Source organism: Aethalodelphis obliquidens, unplaced genomic scaffold, assembly GCF_003676395.1.
Source record: "Aethalodelphis obliquidens isolate GAN/ISIS:26980383/991018 unplaced genomic scaffold, ASM367639v1 scaffold100, whole genome shotgun sequence".
NCBI lineage: Eukaryota > Metazoa > Chordata > Mammalia > Artiodactyla > Delphinidae > Aethalodelphis > Aethalodelphis obliquidens.
The window spans coordinates 1,214,609-1,231,277 of NW_020838044.1; the positions used below are offsets into that span (position 1 = coordinate 1,214,609).

General features: G+C 43.1%; 1 protein-coding gene and 1 pseudogene across 1 annotated transcript; one reads left to right on the top strand and one right to left on the bottom strand.

The window, feature by feature from the left end:
• The first annotated feature begins 1,110 nt into the window (after positions 1–1,110).
• On the top strand, positions 1,111–3,694 carry LOC113614577 (importin subunit alpha-1 pseudogene; annotated as a pseudogene).
• Positions 3,695–4,913: 1,219 nt separating this feature from the next.
• On the bottom strand, positions 4,914–16,065 carry HENMT1 (HEN methyltransferase 1). The gene is made up of 6 exons (XM_027096244.1): positions 14,472–16,065; positions 10,788–10,900; positions 8,905–9,039; positions 6,717–6,896; positions 5,992–6,166; positions 4,914–5,324 (listed from the first exon to the last, which is right to left on the bottom strand). Exons 1-6 carry the CDS (start codon positions 14,490–14,492, stop codon positions 4,914–4,916), a joined length of 1,035 nt encoding a protein of 344 aa, XP_026952045.1. The 5' UTR covers positions 14,493–16,065.
• Positions 16,066–16,669: the final 604 nt, after the last annotated feature.

The following is a 16,669-nucleotide window of genomic DNA, read 5'->3' on the forward strand; positions in this document are numbered from 1 at the left end:
AAGACATAGCAATGGGAAAACACAGCCTATTCAATGAAAGCAAAGTATCTGAGTCAAGGATGAGGTGTGAAAGTAGGGAGCAATGCGGTGTTTCCAGGTAAGAATAGAATGACCAGAGTTTAATTTGACTAGTTCCAGGTAGGGTCACAGCATACAGGATGAAATGGAGTAGGTACCAATAACTGCAGCCATGCTGGCACAGAGTACATACAGTTTGACAGGAACTTAGAAACCAACAGATAAATGGGCATAGGCCCTTGACAGTTAACTTTCAAAAGACAGGTGTATAACTAGCCTTCCCCTGGCTTCAAAAACTAGTCACAAAAGAGGTGAAATTAACATTTACTGTACCAACTTGACTTCCAGCTCCTACAAGCTGGCTTGCTAGATCTCACCAATACTCTTAAATGTTCCCTATTTCAGGATATCCCCAAAGATGTGCACCGTATTCAGTGATAAATCATGGTGACCATAGTTAACACCTGCATCTCCCATGAACATATAATCAAGATTCCACCATGGCACTGCTGGCAGTGCTTAGTCCCTGACCTCCAGTCTACAGCTGCTCAGCTCAGTCTCCACAGTACCAGCTGTAATGAGGTGATTTTCTTGGCACCTAAACTCTAGCTGAGGGCGTTAATTTCACTTGGAATAATTTCCTGACAGAAATGAGCCCCAGGGGCTTGAGAGCAATACTTTAAAGAGAGCTGAACTGCTGGGTATGCTGTAGACAGGAGGGTTAGAAAGGCAAGAGAGGGTGGGGAGGTGAGAAGCTAAGGGAAGGATGTGGAGACTGGTGCTGTGTAGAAATGCTCTGTGAGTCTTGTGGAGACACTGAAGGGATTTCACATCTCAGTTGTGTGGCAATTGCACCAGAAGGAGTGCTGTGAGCTTCTCAGAAATTCTTTTTTTATATTTATTTATTTTTGGCTGTGTTGGGTCTTCGGGCTTTCTTCATTGTGGTGCACAGGCTCCTCGTTGTGGTAGCTTCTCATTGCAGAGCACAGGCTCTGGGCACATGGGTTTCAGTAGTTGCAGCACGCAGGCTCAATAGTTGTGTCTCATGGGCTCTAGAGCACAGGCTCCGTAGTTGTGGCACACGGGTTTAGTTACTCCACGGCATGTGGGATCTTCCCAGACCAGGGCTCGAACCCGTGTCCCCTGCACTGGCAGGCGGATTCTTAACCACTGCGCCACCAGCGAAGTCCTGTGAGCTTCTCAGAAATTCTTAAAGGGGTTTTGGAATTGCCCAGACCGTAGAAATAGGAATTACAGGCAAATCTTACTCAGAACAAGGGGGAGGGAAGTTCCACCTAATACCTGGCAACACAAATTTCAACCTGCTCTGGTGGGTGGGCCATGGTGGTGCCAGTGGTGGTAATTTTCCCACAAAAATCTGCAGATAAAACTCTTCCCCCTTACAGAACCACATTTTTCATCGTCATACAGTGCACTTTAACTCCTTGGAGCAAAGTTCGCTATTTGTAAGGCCTTTATAGTTACAAAACTGTGGCCCATTCAGGTGGTTTTCCAAAAAAATGGAACAGCCTGCCCCCCAAAAGACCACTAGTTCTTGCAAAATTGGAATTTACTTGTACTTAACTGGGAACGAGAAACCTTTAATAGCTTTCTAGGAAGTGAAATGGAAGGGTTGGGGGCAAACTGTTGAGGGAGATTTAATTTCTTCTTTACATCCTTATGAGCAGTCTGGGTTTTTGGCATGAACTTGAATTACTATTACCGTTTTATTAAAAAGGAGATGTAGGGCTGACCGTGGTGGATGCTTTGAGGGCAGCCAAGCTGCCTCTTGTGGAAGCTTGAACTGGCTGTGTAGCTTTCTCCCTTTGTCTCATAACCATGTCCACCAACGAGAATGCTAATTCACCAGCCGCCCGCCTTAACAGATTCAAGAACAAGGGGAAAGACAGTACAGAAATGAGGCAGCGCCGAATAGAAGTTAATGTGGGGCTCAGGAAAGCTAAGAAGGGTGATCAGATGCTGAAAAGGAGAAATGTCAGCTCTTTTCCAGATGATGCTGCTTCTCCACTGCAGGAAAACCACAACAACCAGGGCACTGTAAATTGGTCTGTTGATGACACTGTCAAAGGCATAAGTAGCAACAACTTGGAAAGCCAGCTCCAAGCTACTCAAGCTGCTAGGAAACTGCTTTCTAGGGAAAAACAGCCCCCCATAGACAACATAATCCGGGCGGGTTTGATGCCAAAATTTGTGTCCTGCTTGGGCAGAACTGACTGTAGTCCCATTCAGTTTGAATCTTCTTGGGCCCTCACTAACATTGCTTCCGGGACATCAGAACAGACCAAGGCTGTGGTAGATGGAGGTGCTATCCCAGCATTCACTTCTCTGTTGGCATCTCCCCACGCTCACATCAGTGAACGAGCTCTATGGGCTCTAGGAAACATTGCAGGTGATGGCTTGGTTTTCCAAGACTTGGTTATCAAGTATGGTGCAGGTGACCCGCTGTTGGCACTCCTGGAGGTTCCTGATTTGTCATCTTTAGCACGTGGTTACTTACGTAATCTCACCTGGACACTTTCAAATCTTCGTCCTAACAAGAATCCTGCACCACCCCCCTTAGACGCTGTTGAGCAAGTTCTTCCTACTTTAGTTCGTCTCCTGCATCACGATGATCCAGAAGTTTTAGCTGATACCTGCTGGTCTGTTTCCTACCTTACCGATGGTCCAAATGAACAGATTGAAATGGTTGTGAAAACCGGGGTTGTACCCCAACTTGTGAAGCTTTTAGGAGCTACGGAATTGCCAATCGTGACTCCCGCGCAAAGAGCCATAGACAATATCGTCACTGGGACAGATGAACAGACTCAAGTTGTAACAGATGCAGGAGCACTTGCCATCTTGCCCAGCCTGCGAACAAACTCCAAAACAAATACTCAGAAGGAAGCTACGTGGACAATGTCAAACATCATGGCTGGCCGCCAGGACCAAATACAACAAGCTGTACATCATAGATTAGTCCCGTTCCTTGTTGGCGTTCTCTCTAAGGCAGACTTTAAGGCACAGAAGGAAGCTGTATGGGCTGTGATCATCTATACACGTGGCGGAACAGTTGAGCAGATCGTATACCTTGTTCATTGTGGTGTAATAGAGCCGTTGATGAACCTCCTAACTGCGAAAGACACCAAGATTATTCTGGTTATTTCGGATGCCATTTCAAATATCTTTCAGGCTGCTGAGAAACTAGGTGAAACTGAGAAACTTAGTATAATGATTGAAGAATGTGGAGGTTTGGACAAAATTGAAGCTCTACAAAACCATGAAAATGAGTCTGTGTACAAAGCTTCATTAAACTTGATTGAGACGTATTTCTCTGTGGAGGAAGAGGTAGACCAAAATGTTGTGCCAGCAACTACCTCTGAAGGGTTTACGTTCCAAGTTCAGGATGGCACTGCTGGGACCTTCAACTTTTAGACTGTACACCTGAGGCATTAAGTTGTTTGTTGTGTACTGTGTTTGGTAGAAGTTTGTCTTACTGTTTCTCTACTAAGAACTCTTTTTATACATGGTTTGTTATTGTAGCACTTTTTACAAAGAAACTATACTTGAACAGTTCTAAACTGTACATACTGTATGAAGCTTCTCCTCTCAATGGGTTTCTTATTTCTATGTGTAATTTCATATCTTGCAGTGCCCTGTAAATAAAGATTAAATTCCACCCTTTTCTTTACTTAAAAAAAAGAAGCAGATGTGGGCTTCCCTGGTGGCGCAGTAGTTGAGAGTCCGCCTGCCGATGCAGGGGACACAAGTTCGTGCCCCGGTCCGGGAAAATCCCACGTGCCGCGGAGCGGCTGGGCCCGTGAGCCATGGCCGCTGAGCCTGCGCATCCGGAGCCTGTGCTCTGCAACGGGAGAGGCCACAACAGTGAGAGGCCCACGTACCGCTAAAAAAAAAAAAAAAAAAAGAAGAAGCAGATGTAATCATTAAAAAGAATGGAGTACAAATAGTTGGAAGTGAATTTATAAAATATATTACTAATGATAAAGCTGCATCAAAATGTATAATACCATATATGTGAAATAATTGATATCCGAATAGATATTTTATCCACTGGAATTCTATGAGGAATGGTGGACTCTCTAAGAAAAGCAGTTAATTTGAGAGTCAGGAAGTTCTCAGTGGTGTTCCCAATGGCAGGCATTAAGGAAAAAGTTTAAAGTCTACAACCTTTAGGGAATTCCCTGGTGGTCCAGTGGTTAGGACTCCCCACTCTCACTGCCAAGGGCTCGGGTTCAGTCCCCGGTCAGGGAACTAAGATCCCTCAAGCTGTGCGGTGCAAAGTTTGCTTTAAATTCCATCAATGAAAAGATTTTTAAATTATGTAAAATATTTCTTCCAGGACTTCCCTGGTGGTGCAGTGGTTAAGAATCTGCCTGCCGATGCAGGGGACACAGGTTCGTGCCCCAGTCTGGGAGGATCCCACATGCCGCAGAGCGGCTGGGCCCGTGAGCCATGGCCGCTGCACCTGTGCGTCTGGAGCCTGTGCTCCACGACGGGAGAGGCCACAACAGTGAGAGGCCCACGTACCGCAAAAAAAAAAAAAAAAAAAAACACAGGCAATGTTTTAATTATGAAGTTTTGTTCCTTTCAAATACCTGCATTCCTGTTTTGTATGTGTTTTAGGCTAAGTATTACAGGTTAGAATTTAGCCCAGAGTAGGTAGAAGTTTTAAAGTTACTCTACCCCTAGGAAAAGATTTTAAACACTACTAGATAATTCAGTTTTCTTTAAAAACTCTTTAATGTCACATTTAACACACAAGAAAAAAAAAGGTGATTTTTAAATTAAAAGTTACCTGAATTATGGCTGCACAAAGTTTAAATTCTAAATGAGCCCAATTATTGCTAAGACCCTGAATGTCAGGAAATAAAGAAGGCTCAGTAGTCACCACAATCATGCAAGTCAACCTTCACTGCAGAACCATCGCAGTTCAGTTCTACTACATCAGCAAGAAACTCTCTCAGCTTCTCTACATTACCACATATGTGCCCCAGCCTGGGATAAGCAATGATTCTCTCCAGGGGTACGTAAAACTTATCTCCAATACAGAAGGGTTGGGGAATCATCTCCATGGCTTTGTCTGCCTCTGTGAGTACTGGAACTGGAGGGTCTGAGATGAATTTTCTTGTTGGGTTGCCAGTGTCTGCAGACTCAGGTTCCAATTCATGCTGTCTCAGACTCACTTGATATCTCCGTTTCATTCTGTTCACCTCTCGGTACACTAGATAAGTCACTACACGTCTACAGTAATCCATTTGCTGTAAACTCGGGTATGAGGTCGTATAAATCTGAAGAGAAAAAAAATGCAAAGGACTGGGAATAGAAGAAAATTTTCAAAACCACTAGTAACCTGTCACCACATTAGAATTAACTATGTACAGATTAAGCATATGTACATGTCAAACCCTACCCTTTGTGAATGCTACAATTATAATGGGAGCCCAGAACTACTGACATAGACACTCTTCACCATATTCTTTTTTTTTTTTTTTTTTTTTTTGCAGTACGCAGGCCTCCCACTGTTGTGGCCTCTCCCGTTGCGGAGCACAGGCTCCGGACGCGCAGGCTCAGCGGCCATGGCTCACGGGCCCAACCGCTCCATGGCATGTGGGATCTTCCCGGACCGGGGCACAAACCCGTGTCCCCTGCATTGGCAGGCAGACTCTCAACCACTGCGCCACCAGGGAAGCCCCACCATATTCTTCATCATACATACCTCCCAAAACCAGAAACTGCTAATCCTAACAGATTACAAAAGCGGGAGGGTGGTTTGCTGGAGCAAACAGCCTGGAAGTATTTCTAAGACAACAGCAGATCATTCTCTGTAACATGCTTGGAGACACTGTGGGGCACGGGATTCTCCTCAAAAAAGGTCATTTACACTTCTCTATAGTAGGGACTCATTTCACCATCCCAATAAATGAACTTGCTCTCAGAGCCACAAAGAATACTCACAACTTCATAAACATGTTCACCATGGTGCTCCAAAACAGCAGATTCAGGTGCCTTTGCTATTTTCCGGAAGACCCCTATCTGGGTACAACATCCAACATCCTCAGCTCCTGCTGGTGGTTCTCCCACACCAGTAAACTCCACAGAGTAACTGTAGTGATTGGCCACGTCTAAAGCCCTAAAGTCAAAACAAAGAGAAAAATCATTTTTCCAAACTATTGTTAAACAACCATTTCCAGTAGAATAGGACATGAAAATTACAAGACAGAAAACAAGCTGCAATTCCTCCAACACCACCTAATGCCATATCACGGGGTTTGCTTATTTCCGTTAAGAGCGTTAAGGCAATGACAGTGTCAGTTTCCCAGTAACCACCAGAATATGGAGCAGTATGCAGGGATGGACAAGGAAACCAGAAGGGCTATAATCCCAAATCCTATTTGGGTTTGCAGTTATGCCAGAACATGACCATCTGTCATGCTCCTGGGAGGTAACTCCTGATACCTTCACGTGAAAGGTACCTGCTGCCCACACACCCTTTCCACACGTGCCTGCCTGTGGGACCTGACAGAGAAAATAATGCCCAAATGTGGTGGTTTCTTAATGATTATATGCTAAGTTGCACTTTGGGAATAAAATAAGAAATAAATTGTAGATAATAAGATTTACTTCATAGGGTTTAAAACTCCAGCACAGTCACAAAAAAACAAAAACACTTAAGAACTCACCAGGTCTGAAACTGCATTCTACTCCACTCAAATTTGTGATCTGAATCTCTGAAGACTGCAGATGGAAACAGGGAATTGAAATCAGAGTTCGGTGTGCTGATGACAATCATGGCTGGAGACATGTACCCAAATACGACTTCAGGAAACTTCGCCAGATCTTCTGAATCAAAATGTTCTATTCTAAAGTGGTAAGTGAGAAAGATATGAGTAAACCTAGCTTCACTTGCAAGTAGTTTCCTAATTGATGTAGCAAAACAACTTCTAACCGTGGACCTCTCAGACCAGATAAGAGAAATATGGTTCAGCATTATTCACAATAGCCAAAAGGCAGCTGTAAACGGATGAATGGATAAGCAAACTGTGATACATACAATGGAATATTCAGCCTTAAAAAGGAAATTCAGACCCAGGCTGCACGCGGATGACACGTATCATTGCTCCTTGGCTCTTCAACCAATGCTCGAATGTTCTCCATAAGTAATTTCAAACATTAGGCACCTACTACGTGCCAGACAACAGGAAATACAAAAGGAAAACACTCTGCTCTAGAGGACACATTACTAAAAACTGGAAATCTGAACACAATACCAGGTAAACTGACCCCAGAATAAGACCCTTAACTACTATTAAAAGGTCATTAAGAGACATCTTGGTTTCTAAATACCATTTCCCATTAAAAGGAACCAGAAATGGCAGACTGGGAAGGAAAAGTAGACAACCAGCCTGGTACCTCTTGCTACGCCAGAAATAAAGTGCTCAAAAAGGGACAGACATATCACAAGGACACAGGAGCCAGCCTGAAGGGACCCCCATTCACCAATCTTGGGAAGATCTGAGCAACAAAATACAGTAAGTTACAAACCATTTAAAAAAATATAAATTCATGAGTTCATACTGATGATAATTAAGTGAGGTGGGAGGGCTACTGACTAGTAAATATAGAGAAGTGCTGAAATTGCAAAAACCATTTGCCACCATATAATGTAGGGAAATTTGCGGGGGGGGGGGGGGGAAACATGGATGAGTGACAAGATATGTGTATGGTCTGCAGTCTCCAGACTGCTTATCAGTTGTCAGAGGTGAGGGGGATGAGGGGGAGTAGTAATTGTACAGCTAAGCAACCACACCTTGACAGGGAAGATCAAAATTAACCTCCCCAAGGACAAACGGATATTGGTGCCTCCAGATGGAATGACCCGAGGATCCAAATAACATCTTCAGTGCTCTGCTGTGTTCCAGGAATGCATAGCCTGAATCTAATCATTAAAAGCCAAAAATGAAAAATATTCTTATTAAAAATAAAGGGAAGGGCTTCCCTGGTGGCACAGGGGTTAAGAATCTGCCTGCCAATGCAGGGGACATGGGTTCGAGCCCTGGTCCGGGAAGATCCCACATGCCGCGGAGCAACTAAGCCCGTGCGCCACAACTACTGAGCCTGTGCTCTAGAGCCCGCGAGCCACAACTACTGAGCCCGCGTGCCTAGAGCCCGTGCTCCACGACAAGAGAAGCCACCGCACCACAACGAAGAGTAGCCCCCGCTCACCGCAACTAGAGAAAGCCCGCGCCCAACAGCAAAGACCCAACACAGCCACAAGTAAATAAATAAATTTTAAAAGTAAAAATAAATAAAGGGAACTGGGGAATTCCCTGGTGGTCCAGTGGTTAGGACTCAGAGCTTTCACGGGGTTCAATCCAGGGTCGGGGAACCAAGATACCGCAAGCCCCGAGGCGTGGCCAAAAAAGAAAAGAAAAGAACAGGAATTGTTTATTTAATACTGAATTTATTAGGGGCAAAGGGTAAAACCTACCCTTTGGTAAAACTTGGGTAAAACCTACCCATTTTCTGAACCTTAAATGGTTCAGAAAAAAAAAATGTGTGGAGGGAGAGGGAGACAGCAGGAGAGCACATATATACAAGATAAAATAAAGAAAATGTTAATCTGTGAACCAGGATAAAGGATATGGGTGTTCCTAGTACTTTATACATTTTGCATCTTACCTATAAACTTGAAATCATTTCCAAACAAAAAGTTGAAAAAGGCCAGTAAAAAGCCAATCCCAGCTGACAAGCAATTTTATTTACAAATAACTCAGATTATGACAAATATTTAGGACACTAAATTACTGAGACTAATTCATTCCAATTTTTCAAATGAATGTATACAGTAAGAATCAGTTTAATACTTACAATTCAATACATGCTACCAAATCAAATCCAAGCAAACGACAGTCTTTCTCCAAAACAGAACCGTGATACAAGGTAATAACTAAATCCAGCTCTCGAGGATCCAGATGATCCCCCATGCACGGGGACAGCCTGGACCTGCAGAAGCATTATTGCAGAAGGAACATTTGAACACACATGATCTATTTGGAATATCTTACCAGCTACAGAAACTCTGATCCTCTGATAAATGATCTTCTGCTTACATTGGTAAGTCTGACATGGCCTGTTTCCATGACTTGCTGTATTAAGCACAAGGTCATAGGGTCACTTCCTCTCTCATAGGGCATTTTTTTAAATACATCTTTATTGGAGTATAATTGCTTCACGATGTTGTGTTAGTTTCTGTTGTACAACAAAGTGAATCAGCTATACATATACATATATCCCCATATCCCCTCCCTCCCTCCCTCCCTCCCTATCCCACCCTCCCTATCCCACCCCTCCTGAGCTGATCTCCCTGTGCTATGCGGCTGCTTCCCACTAGCTATCTGTTTTACATTTGGTAGTGTGTATATGTCAATGCTACTCACACTTTGCCCCAGCTTCCCCTTCCCCCCCAGCCCCCTGTGTCCTCAAGTCCATTCTCTATGTCTGTGTCTTTATTCCTGCCCTGCCACTAGGTTCATCAGTACTATTTTTTTTTTTTTTTAGATTCCACATATATGTGTTAGCATACAGTATTTGTTTTTCTCTTCTGACTTACTTCACTCTGTATGACAGACTCTAGATCCATCCACTTCACTACAAATAACTCAATTTCGTTTCTTTTTGTGGCTTGAGTAATAATCCATTGCATATATGTGCCACATCTTTTTTATCCATTCATCTGTCGATGGACATTTAGGTTGCTTCCATGTCCTGGCTATTGTAAATAGTGCTGCAATGAACATTGTGGTACATGACTCTTTTTGAATTATCTCATAGGGCATTAAATGGCCAATGAGAACAAGATTTTTAATATTTGATATTCCTCTCATTATTAATACTTTTGGTTCTCTCACCTCACTTTGGATCAGTGATTTTCAATTTTTTGTTCTTTAGAAGAAAAACATTCTTAAAACAATCTGTGGAAGTCATATATGAGTGAGACTCATTCAAACTGAAGGAGGCCTCGGGCTTCTACCCCAGTGCTGTGGCAATTTAAATCCGTTGCTATAAGTTATCTTGGTGTTCAGCATTAGACTTTGCCGTTTGAAATTGAATTTGCAATGCTTTGATTGCTATAATTACTGAATTGAAGCTATACTTTCTACATAGGTAGAAGCAAAACTTCTAGGTATTATTCAAAACATACAGGCAAATCACTGTCATGGTAAAGGCATTATTTGGTGAGCCTGGGGCTCTCATAGTGCCTCCTTTTAAACAAGTTATAAAGAACTTGTATAAAAAACACTTCATCTGAGTGTAGAGAAGAAACGTTATGGACACCAAGGGGGGGAAAGTGGCAGGGGGGTTGTGGTGGTGTGATGAATTGGGAGATTGGGATTGACATATATACAACAATATGTATAAAATAGATAAGAACCTGCTGTATAAAAAAATAAATTCAAAAAAACACCACTTTATCTGGGAATTCCCTGGTGATCCAGTGGTTAGGACTCTGCGCTTTCACTGCTGAGGGCCCAGGTTCAATCCCTGGTCACAGAACTAAGATCCCACAAGCTGCCTGGCCATAAAAAATATTTTTTTAATTAAAAAAAAAACCCACTTCATCTAACTATAATTAATAGTGCCACTAGTTTTACAACATCGTAAAGCAACTATACTCCAATAAGAATTAATTTTTTTAAAAAGTGCCACTAGTTTTAGACTAATGCATAATTATTTTAGAAACTCAGTATTACCCATTCCATTTAAGTCTCCCTTCATTGATATCCACTCCAACAAGCTCTTCAATGCACTTTTGGTATTTTAATATCATTAGGAGGCATACATCACCACACCCCAAGTCTGCAACCTGTAGATAAGAAAGAATGTTATTTCAAAGACATTATAGCCAGAAGTCACATATGATCAAGCATGTTTTTTTTTTCCAGAAGGAGTGGGTATCAAAAGAATTATACAATCTTTTTGGTAGAAAAAATAAACAAAAAGAAAATTAACCAGAAACATTGTAAACCTGGGGGGAAAAAAATAAGGCCTGTTAACCTCCCATGACCTACTAGAGTGTCTGGACAATAAACTAACTCAGGTATCAAGGTATATCCTAGGGGCCTGGCACAGGGAGAGCACACATGACAGGCAAGTGTGCTAAGAGGAGTCTGTGTCTCTGAGAAGCTTCAACAAGATTTAGAAAAGGATGCTCACCAAATATACCAGGATATAGCTTGATCTTGTTAATCTAATCCCCTTAATATATATTCACACATTCTTAAAGATTTTTATTAAATCTGTTTTCTTCATCACACAACGGTCTTCATTAACCACAGGTAAGTTACCTATATTTCTGAACCCCACTTTAGGTGAAAAGGGCAAATGAAGATAACTCATGACAGATGCTTAAAAGTACCCACACCCAAAAAGATGTGCAATCTGAGTTGCACCCATGGTTATTCAGTAATTTTCCTCTTTGAGGCAGGCACATTTATGGGATGGTGGAAGAATGGGAACACAGAATTGAAAAAGGAAAACCTAGTTTCAGAAAGCAAATCACAGGAAGCAATGAACTGTACTAATTTTTAAACACTATACCCAATTTTCTTCCCAAGCAGGAATTGAGCTGAAACTATACTAAGGATACATGAGCCCCATCACTACCTACAAACTACATAGCAAAAAGAAGTTTGTAGAGTTTAACTTTACAAAACTCATGAGAGAAACCACCATTTTCCTTAAGAAGTCTGTCATCCTTTAGCCTGTAACTGACCCTATAGACTTCAGATATTCACTGGGCCTAGCCAGCTCCCTTGGTCCTATGAAATCCAAACACAGACACAGGAGGGAGGTGTTACCCAGACAAAATCCAGTGCCAGCACTGATCATGAACCTTTGCCACAAAGGGAAAGCGAATAAATGCCAAGGGCTCCTTGCCTTTCCCCCACCATTATTACCTAATTAAAAAGAACCACAGTACCTATGTCCACAAGACTAGTCTGCTTGATGTTCGGACTAAATGCTCTAGAAATGTGGAACACATAAAGATCACATCCAATGGTAAAATGTCAAGATTTTCTTCACATCTGAAACTGGCAATGTTGAATTTTACTGGAGCTCTGTGCACCTGGTAAACAGGTTAAAGGTATCCACCTATGTTTTGTATTTCCAGAAAGGGCTTTCAGAAGGTACCATATTCCCCCACACTCACAGATGCTGCCTAGTGTTCCCATTCTTTGCCTTGAGCGATTACCTTGACTACTTGTCCCAAAATTCTCCTCCCTCCAGGCCCCTGAACATTGGACAGTATTCAGCTAAGGATCCCTCCCAGAAAATAGGCTGGTTTCAGGGTTCACACATTCCACTATCCAATCATACCACCCTTTTATCCCACTTCCGCTCATCCTCCTCTCTATAAAAGAAAAATCCTTTTTGCTCATTAAGACAGATGCTCTCCCTATGCAACCCTTTCCCTCCTGGCAAAAGTCTTTTTGTGTAGTCTCTGCTTACTTGCTAAGTCCTCACTAAGATTTTTTTATTTGACAAAGCATTACATAAGGCATTATAAACAAATGTTTGGAAAGAGAAATACCTACCTTCTTGGGTTGATGTTGCTCCACTAATTTTTTAACGAATTGGTAACGCTGTTTGTATAATGGAGGATTAAACTTAATTATCTTCTTGTTGGGGACTTCTTCAACATTACCATCAACCACACTATTGCACTGAAAGTTTACAAACAAAATAAAAGGGGGAGTGGGGGAAGTGTTCTAATCATGCATGACTTCAGGAATTAAATAACGTTTTATGTCCCCCAACCACTTCATAGAACACATAGGCCCTTAAATCATCTCAAGTCCTAAGATCAGGTGGCACTGTGCTTCCTCCACACTTCATTTCATTTAAGCCTCCTCTCATGTCTTTTAAGTGATTATCTGGCTCTAATTCTCCCTATAGCCTAGAGTCAGCTGAAGAGAAGATTACTTATGAATGCACTTAATAAAACAATTGTAAGTCTCCTAGCCACACGGGACTTTTAGTGGAGTGAACTGCCAAAGCCTGGGGTCCAGGTCGGCAGGAGGCTAGAAGCTGTTTATAACTGACAAAGATTCTCCTTAACCAAACTGAAGTCAGACTGAGCCGCCTTTTTTTTTTTAATTAATTTTTATTGGAGTAGACTTGTTTTACAATGTTGTGTTAGTTTCTGCTGTACAGCAAGTGAATAATGGGCCCTCTTTTGACTACACCTACCTGGACCCTATCCTATCTTTGGCTGGCCCGGCCCAGTTTTAGCAGGAATCCTGCTAAGTCACCCCCACTTGATATCTGCTCAATCTGTATCTGATCAAACACCTCATCCCCTGCCCTCGATGTATGATCAAGCTGGCCCACCTTCAGAAGCCTATCAAGTAGGTTTAGCAAGAACCCCATACCCTTGATGGGGTTCTCCTCTCTTTTCCATCCACTGATTCCCTCACTCTGCTCATACGCTATAAATCCCCCCCACCCCCCCACCCCCATCTATTGCATGGATTTGGGCCCCACCCCTCTCCCCTACTGCAATGCTCTTATTGCAATAGTCCTAAGCAGTTTTCCTTTTTAATAGTCTTCTTCAGAGCCTTTTACAAATGTCAAAATTTCCTTGACATGACCCCAGTAGAAAATAATGTCATGATTAACCCATAACTGCTGTTCCTAAATACTAGTCTTATAAAGGAATACAGTCCAAAAGGCACTAGGGGGCTTCCCTGGTGGCGCAGTGGTTGGGAGTCCGCCTGCCGATGCAGGGGACAGGGGTTCGTGCCCCGGTCCGGGAAGATCCCACATGCCGCGGAGTGGCTAGGCCCGTGAGCCATGGCCACTGAGCCTGCGCGTCCGGAGCCTGTGCTCTGCAACGGGAGAAGCCTCAACAGTGAGAGGCCCGCGTACCGCAAAAAAAAAAAAAAAAAAAAAATCAAAAGGCACTAGGGCATTGCTGTCCAATAGAAATATGCAACCTTCTCATAGTCTACTTTTAATGTTTTTAAGAAGGTGTAATTATATTAACCAATATATCTGAAATATTTCAAGATAAAATCAGAAATGCTTGATCTGTATTTGAATTTCAAAAAAAGGTACATTTAAAAAGATTCACATGCCCAAGTTATTCCAAACATATTAAATGTTTTCCAATAATGAAATTTTTTAAAACTAATTTTAAAGTCAAGTGAAGTTCCGTTCCTCAGCTGTTCAAGCCACATCTCAAGTATTCAATAACCATGTGTAATATAACCATTTTATATTGTAAAAAGGACTTGAACATCTGCGAGTTTTGCTGTGCACGGGGCGTCCTAGAACCAATACCCCAGGGAATACGAAGGGAGGACTGTACCTCACAGTACATCGCGAGGATGACTCTTCCGAGTCATACAGCAGGTCACGAAGGGAAGCCTTACCTCTATGTTGTTTTCTGCCATTGTTTTCAAGTTTCGTTGAGACAAAAATAAATATGTCTCCTTCAATCCCTAGGAATCAGCAACGACTAGGCTGTAAATACAATATACCAGTTTTTGTAGAAGAGAAGCCTGGACTGTATAGCTGCCTAGATCATTGAGAAGGAAGAGAGCAAGCTTTCTTCTTTCTCTTTACATTTAATCCACAGAATTTATCCAGGAAGTTCTGTTTCAGACAATATCAAAGAGGCTCAGGAAGCTGGGCACGCTGGGCACGCAAGTAACTTTCCACCACGCCAAACACATGCAATAACACCCATTCTTTCCTTTTACTATTAGTTTGATACAAACTGAGCAATTTTATCAGTTGTGACTATTTCATTAAAGCCTTCAACCTCACTCAAATTGCTTTCAACTACTCTTTCACACATGGTCGAAATGAAATTTAAAGAGAAAAGCGTCCTAAGCAAGTGATAAACTAAAGGTGCTCCAGCATATATCCAATTCACTACTGGCCTTGAATTTAAGTTTTAGTTCTCTATTACACACCTCTATCAACTACAACTCAGTCTAAAAAGTAGGCATGTCAATCTAACTTTTGAGTTATTCTCTAAATCTTTTGAGTTAATCTCTAAAACTTTTGAGTTATTCTCCGAAACCCTCCTCAAGCGAGCCAGCGTTAAGGCATTTATGCAACTATTACCTTCGAGTAAGAAGTACCTCCAAATGCACAAGCAGAGCGCGGCGGCCACCAGCAGATACTGCAGAGAAGAGCGGGTCCCGCAGACCGTCGGCTGCATTTAACTCCGGGCCCCGCCCCTGACGCCTGCGCACGCGCCGCCTCGCCACGTGACGTTACCCGCCCGCCGCCACACGTGCGCTCTCCGCGCCTGCGCCGTCGGCTCGGCCGAGGGGCACACTACTCCGCCCGAGGCGTCCAGAGCCCAGCCCGGTGACCATCCCTATTCCTCTAGGCTCCCGGCTCCAAGACGTCGGTTTTGTGTCTCTTAACGACCGCTGTTGGCGCACTCCCCAAAGCCATTTCTACGTGTTCATCCTCACCTTGGCGGGGGGACCACGGTCCCTGCCACGTCCCTCCTCGCGAGCGGCTGCGACCCGCCCCAGCCGCCCAGGAGCCGCGACTGTTGGATCGAGGCGGCGCCTCGCTCGGGGTGTCAGCGGTCGCGAGCAGGGCCTCCGGCTCTGACGGCTGTTGGATTCGTGGCTCTCCCCGTGCGCGGCAAAGAGCTGAAAACAGTCCCGGCCAATGGAAGGTGGCAAGAGGAGCGGCCAGGCTGAGCGCAAGCCGCATAGCGGCTCGTGTCCGAATCAGCCAACGCTCCCATTCCCAGAACAATCCACAAGGACCTTAAAGCGGATCCTGGTCTGCCTGAAGTTGGGCCAATAACATCTGAACTCAGAAAAACCTTCAGACCTTTCAGCCCGCACTACCGCATGCTGGGCACGCAAGTAACTGACCTCTTAGAAAAGTTACTGTATCAGGTCCCCTGTCCCTTGCAGAGATTCAGATTAACACTTCATAAATAAGTTCTTTCTTTGTTGTACGTGAGGGAAGAGTTTAATGAGGAGAGGAGAAGCGAAGCTGTCTTTTTGGGGGGGGGGGGGGGATTTAGTCCTATTTTAAAAGAATCAATCTGGTTTTACTAATGAATTAATAAGCCGTTAACATACCATAAATAATATATTCAGAAATAATATATTTTCAAACACTTAATCCCTACTACATGCAAAGCACAATGCTGACCCCTTTGGGGTATCACAAAGATATATTGCAAAGTTTTTATTTTTGGTATGTTGAGGTATCTAGTCTCATAGGAAAAAGTTTGTAACTTATGGGAAGCTTCAATGTTTGAGAGGTTCCTGTTGGCCCTAGGAAACAAAAGTTTTAACCAATAGCCTTCCATGAAGGAGCATATTCCTTATTACAGAATATGTAAATAGGACCTTCAAACGTTAGTAAGTTAATTCCACTTCTTTGTATTTTTAAATTAGTTAAATAAGGAGGCCATTTGACGAGGTGGTTCTTGTGCCCTGAAAAGCCTGTATAAGCAAACCAAAACCAAAGTGTGCAAATGCCTCAGTGTTAAGAAATGGAAACCTAAGGACAACCAATCATAAGCAAGCAGACTTTCCCAAATAAGGCACCAGCTTACGCTTGTGAAAGAAAAAACAAAATGGTG